General features: G+C 36.9%; 1 protein-coding gene across 1 annotated transcript; it reads left to right on the top strand.

The window, feature by feature from the left end:
- Positions 1 to 358: 358 nt before the first annotated feature.
- LOC129719041 (peroxisomal membrane protein 11C) lies at positions 359 to 4,676 on the top strand. The gene is made up of 5 exons (XM_055670392.1): positions 359 to 574; positions 767 to 949; positions 1,004 to 1,185; positions 3,084 to 3,152; positions 3,229 to 4,676. Exons 1-5 carry the CDS (start codon positions 515 to 517, stop codon positions 3,446 to 3,448), a joined length of 714 nt encoding a protein of 237 aa, XP_055526367.1. The 5' UTR covers positions 359 to 514; the 3' UTR covers positions 3,449 to 4,676.
- Positions 4,677 to 6,617: the final 1,941 nt, after the last annotated feature.

The following is a 6,617-nucleotide window of genomic DNA, read 5'->3' as shown; positions in this document are numbered from 1 at the left end:
CTAGCAATTAGTTGGGTATACTAACGATTAACAAACCAGATAGATGTCAAGTGTGAAAGTTACTCGTGTCTTACTGGTTGAGATGCAACACATTTGGATATTTGATACATGATAAAAATATATGCAAAAGTTACTGTTACGTTTTGAAGTTGCTATAGTTTTTGTTCCGTTACTGCAATATGTTCACCTCCATGAGATTGACTCTTTTTAAAATTCTTGCAGTTTGTTCAATAAGGTTATTGGCAACTCTGCTGCTATAAAGGATGTCGGCCGTGTTGGCACGTCACTGCTGTGTGCGTGCAGTGCAACACCCAACCAGCAGTGACCGTATCGATGGGGTGGTAAACAAACACCTGAAATCAGTCGTTTCTCGGCAGTCGTCGGCAGTGTATCATTGTTTTCAAATAAAACTATTAGTGGTGCTATTACTTGATTCGAAACTCTGCTTTGAAGCAGTTTGATACCTATCATCGTGTTTAGATTTTTTTAAGAATTCGAAATAGAGATTAGCAATATGAGTAAAGCTTTGAATGAAGTGTGTGAAATGTTGGATACCTATGCGGGTCGGGACAAGGTACGTGGTGATCCAATGCCGTCCATTTGGCAAAACAACTTTCACTTTAAACACGTCAACTTGGACAAACTGCTAACAGGAATCTAGTTTACGATTTGGCAGAATACCGGTTCGCTTAACTTTCCGCGTTCCGCTTCTACACAAGTTCCTTTTTAAAGTTTGTTTACGCACACGTATGCGATCTATTTTCAGATTGTAAGGACGTTATGTTATACAACGAAGCTAGCTGCAGGAATTTATGCAGCCAAAGATCCCGATTTGTCGAAGAAATTAGCAATTTTCAGCTCCAAAATGTCACAAACGAGAGCAACGCTACGATTACTGGATGACCTGCCCATGATTAGCTACTCGTTGAATTATGGCACCGGAAGCAAGGTGTGCATTAGTTTCAAAGTTTCCGGCATTTCATTTCGTTAAAATCATTTTTAGGAAGCAGACCGTATCATGGGTATCATAGGATTTATTACAAACATTATCGATCACCTGTACTATCCGGTGGATAAGATTTGCTGGATGATCGAGTACAAACTGCTCGACGTAAAACATCCCGCCAAATGGGACACTATGAACTCGATACTGTGGGTTGCCTCCATCTACCTGAACTTGATGAAGTAAGTAGACTATTCTCTCAATCGAATATAAGCATTGCGTACATATCATTGTTTAGTAATGGAAGAGTTCTTTTTTGCGATGGTATCACGAATTAGTTTTGATTTTGTGATAATCAATGGTAATTAATTTTGAACGAATGACTAGAACAACTGTCCATCACAGGCCACATTTTTTGGCATAATAAAAATATTGGGGAAGAAAAAATGTAATGCTAGGACAAATGCTTAAACAATCAAGTAAAATAAATTGTAATTCTACGAATTCATGAATTTTATCTATCGGTATTCCATTTCAATGATTTCCAATAACCATATACTACTCTTCTTGATGATATCAATTAACGCAAGCATTGACCGTTGCACCGATGTTATCATATTCGTACGGATAAGGTGTAAGCATTTGACACGCCAGGTGAAAAGATACTCGTCATACTGTATGGTATAGATTATACAGTGGCCATTCACTGTGATAATAATAATTCATACACATACATCATCTGGACACCTGACTTGCATAGGATAACATGTGTTCTATATTCTATGACTTTGCCTGTTAAACGCTTAGCATGTAAAAATGGTTAGCATGTTTTGCGCTATTCTTTGGATTTTGTTCATTTAATAGTAGATTGGTAATCTAGTTTCTCGCAAAATTTTATCAAACAGATGCAAATGTATAGAGACTACTGAACAAATATACACAACTATACTATTGTAGTTGGCCATACGTGAAAAATCCAATAGATTTTAGATTCATTTCATAAAGTTCAATAAGATTTCAGAACCTACCGTATGATTAATTTTCTTTATTAGGTAGACCTAAAAGCAACATTGCAACATGAATTGCTATCTGCACAAAAATAGAAACCAACTTCAAAGATTATCTAATTCAGAGACCATTTGCATAATTCTGAATAAATATCCAGGCTTTATTTTTAAGGAACTGTTGTTCTAAAAAACTCGATATCTCTGCGTGTGACGCTATTGTCCTTCTTGTGCCGGTCGAAAGTTGAATCATATCAGTAGATATCGGCACACTGGACGTGGTCTATTTTATCAGGCTGTTCGTGGATGTAACATGTTGTAATAACTTGTGATCGTTTGAGTTTTTTTTAGATGATTTAGTCTTATCATGCGATGTTTTAAGATAATAAAAAAATCTTTTTATATTGTATGTAAAATATAATTACCTGCAGAGAAGTACAATGGATTATTTTCGTTTATGCTACAGCCTAGGAGTGCTAAAAATAAATAACCCCCCGTTTTATTGCGTTCTTTGAAGGCTGAGCGATTCATACACACAGTATTGCCCGTTTTAACAGCAATATCAACGTATTACAGTTATGAAGCTACATTCAAGCTTTCTCGTATGCAACAATTGATTGATTGAAATATTAATAGGAGTATGACATATTTAACCCTCTAGTGCCCAGGGGCGACTCGTCCATGGGTGCAACCTGTGCATTGCACATGGAGGCGTCAGACCAAAATTGTATAAAATATTGTAAAGACTCATTGAAAGCTAGATGTTTCAACTTTTATTTTACAACAGCAACAAGGAGAATAAATTGCGTTATTCCGCAGACATTATTGTCTTTACTTCCTTGAACAGTAATTTTCTGAATTTGATATTGAACAGGTAGGTTTCAAAGCCACGAGTCGCCCCTGCTAGTGCCCAAGTTAATTTTTAGACAGACAGAAAAAATCACTAGGAGTTTTGGTAAACATTTTTCAAGTATTGATTGAAGCTTTTTAGAGGTCCAACTGAAGACCGTCCAAAGGCGGAACAGGGCACTAGAGGGTTAAGGTACTGTTTCAAAATGTAGAATGAAAATTAAAAGAAAAAGGCCTAATAACAGAGAGACAGTTGACAATAACTACAAATGTATCACATTTTACAGAACAATCCGAAGCTATACAGTTATGGAACAACACAAATCGCACATAGACAAATCGGAGAATGAGTCCAGGTGAGTTCGGAAATACGACTTGCTTTTTAAAGTGGTCCGAATATTTTATTTTATTCTATTTGTCACTTATTTAAAGTCAATCGTACAAAATGCTGATGATGAAACAGCGTATGGAGCTTATTTCGATCGTCCGATTATCGCTGGATCTCGTTCATGCTGGCAGCACCCTGCCGGGCGGCATGCTGTGGGGAGGTAAATTCGAATCATGGCAGGTCGGTCTCATAGGAAGCATTTCTTCTTTTATCGGTTTATATCAATATTTTGCCAAAAAAAGAATTATCAGCAAAAGCTCTTAGACTTTGTCTGAAAAGACCTAGATTACGAACTACTGATAAACAGTTTATTGTAGATAGGAATCACAGAAAGAGGATTACTGATACAAATTAGGATTGTTAAGAATGTACACGTACCAATAGATAGCGTTTAACTTGTGCCTGTTGCTCGAACTCTGCTCTTGGTTTGTTCCGAGGCGCCAAGCGAAAAGTATTGTTATAGAACAACTGATTGTTTGAAACGAATACATCACGATACAGTACATATTTGCAATGCTGAACAAAGCTACTTAAATGTACGTTAAATAGCAAAGAGGACTATTCTGAGCAATGGCCTCTCTATAAAACGCAAAATCAAAATGATACATGAGACGCGGTACGGATCGTAGGCGACTGTAACAGTCACTGCTTCGCATTTTAATCGAAAGGGACTAGTAAATATCTTCTCGACTCTAAGAAATGGTTTCAAAAACTTTCAACGTTCGCAGGACCCCGTAAATTATTTATAGTGATCTAGTCGTTTCTAAAGTCGCCGGTCTCTACAATTACAATTCCGACTAGCATTGTCGAGGGTTAGGACCCAGAATCGAATTTCCCAATAATGTTGTTACGGCCAATACAACTCACCTAGGAGAGGATTTGGCCAAGACACTCGAAAATGTTAGTTTTTAAATGCTTGTACTCGGGAGTTGTAACTGGTACCTATATATGAAAAACTTATACCGTTTCGGTTTTTATTTATGGGAACTCCTCCGTTTCATTGACTGAAGAATGAGATTCTTTGGTGTAGATTATTGTTTTAGGAATATTATAACCAATACAGCAAACATAGAAATGCAGCAAAATAATCGTTGATCGTTTTGTAATCAAATGTACAGCGAGGATTCATTGTGTGCCTGAAAAATGTAAACCCTTTGAACAAGTGAATAGTAAGAATCGAAGTCCATTTATTCATTATTTATTCATGGAAACGGCCATCGTAAATTTAATTTTAGCATAATAATTTGAGAAATATCGGTACAAACGTTCATGTTTCTTTTATGAAAAGAAAAGACAAAAATCAACCGCATAATTATGCATTCGTTTGAAGAGTACATTTCGTCAGAACTTCAAACACACGACATAAACTTTTATATGATCAGCGACGTACTGCTAAGTATTGAAAATATCAAACTTAGGTTGTGATAAGCTTCTTATGTCTAGGCTATGGGTTACGGGACATCTGTGAAAACAAATGTTAATAAATTGAAATTCTAGTCAATAGTTACAAAGCGGGCTTCATTCGATCATATCCGACAATCAAATAAGTTCTAACCAGAAATTTGTTTATGTATGACTCTAGATAACGACATCTTCATTCTCCTCACATAATCATACATTACTACATTACACTGATACATTACATTGATACATTACATTGATACATTACTTAGAAGTGGTAAAAATATCACAACTCAAAAAAGGTAACTTTTCTGGTTATTTTTTTTCTCTAAGTTTTACGATGAAACAGCGAACCCCCCTAAAATTAGTGTCAGTTTTTTCATTCGAGTGTGTAGCCATATGGCAACATTTACCTTCTCGAGTTTTATCGTGGTGCAATGGTCGGATAAGATACTTTTAAAACGAGTACTGTTCTAGCGATAGCGCAATTCATCGATCGATAATTTAGTTTGTTTTAAGTTGACATGCAGTTCGAAATTATTACTTCACAAACCAAGCCGTTAGAATACTGACCCATTCCCTGTGAATAAAAAAAAAATTGTTCCAAATAATCGTTGCTAGCGGCAAAAGTTTGCGTCGATTATAATGCTCACATATTCGGGTTATTCGCGTTGAAAGAGATTTTGAAGGCTGTTCGCACCTACGTGAACACTCATATGTAATTGTCAAAATGTGCGTGATGACAAAAGCAAAAATATTTCCTTCCTTCTTTTCCGCATGCAAAAACCAAACAAATATCAGCAACACCGTCAACGCGAATTGGCGACGGCTGTGACACATGCAAAGAGACTCGATGGCTGAGCCACTGCAAAGAGACTCCATCGCCGGGAGAAATGTCAGCATTGGGAGCGTGTTCTTGCGGAGGCGGAGGGCTGATTCTCCAAGCACGATGAGAGGAGCTTCTACAAAAAGATTAACGGAATCAGGAACCAAAGCGTGTACCCTGTCATGTGCAACGGCAGGATGTATATTGAGAATGATGGGCAAGCTGTGGATTCACCATCCACGGATGAGGTGAAGAAAGCAGTTAACCCTTAGCAGTTAATTCCTTGCGTAGCCGTGGAAACTACGCAAGGAATCAACATAAACTTCAGTAAAACGTATTCCTTACAGGAGGAACAACACATCTGCACCTTTGTTAAAAAATTCTCTATTGAATCAATTGAAAAAATTGGCGGCAATATAGTTGCCACTGCCCGTTAACCGCACAATGTTAGTGGCAATATAGTTGCCACTGCCCGTTAACCCCAAAAACGATGGAAGCAATTTATTTGCAGCTATATTGTAAGCTTGCTTTTTTGTGATTATAAAAAAATGAAACATCATAGTTACTAGAATGTAACAGTAGGACTTTATTTATTTTGCATGGAAAAGATCGAAATAAAAAATTATTCAAGTGGTATCATGAAAAAAAATTAATAAGAAATTTGAAATTTGTCATCCACACCATGCGTTTTAACAAAAAAAAACTGCATAATCTAACATAGTAGGTCTTAAATAGAAAGTTTCTGGTGAAAAACTTACCAATTTGTTGGACTTTCACCAAATTAACAATGAATTTCTTGAAGACTTTTTAAAATCACGGTTTGTTTACATAAAAATGAACCCAAAATGAATATTGTACACTTCTAGCAGTCCTAGACAAAACTGAAGTGTTCCAAGACACCTTTAGAAGGCTTAGGTTAAGCCAAATTTAAAAACAATATTCTTAGTGCAGCGAAAAAAATATAGTTTGTTGGTGGCAATATAGTTGCCACTGCCTTAAAAAGGGTTAAGGAACTGAGGAACTGCAAGGCAGCGCGGAAGGACGGCATTCCCGCCGAACTTTTCAAAGTCGGGAGCAAACAGCTGTATCGATGGCAATCGGATCATGTTGAAAGTGTGGTCTGATGAAGAATTACCATCGAACTGGGGGTTGGGGAGTTCATGCCCGATCTACAAAAAAGGTCACTGTCTGGACTGCAGTAATTAC

This window comes from Wyeomyia smithii, chromosome 1 (genome assembly GCF_029784165.1).
Source record: "Wyeomyia smithii strain HCP4-BCI-WySm-NY-G18 chromosome 1, ASM2978416v1, whole genome shotgun sequence".
In the NCBI taxonomy this organism is placed as follows: domain Eukaryota; kingdom Metazoa; phylum Arthropoda; class Insecta; order Diptera; family Culicidae; genus Wyeomyia; species Wyeomyia smithii.
This window is presented reverse-complemented; position numbering and strand designations above follow the sequence as displayed.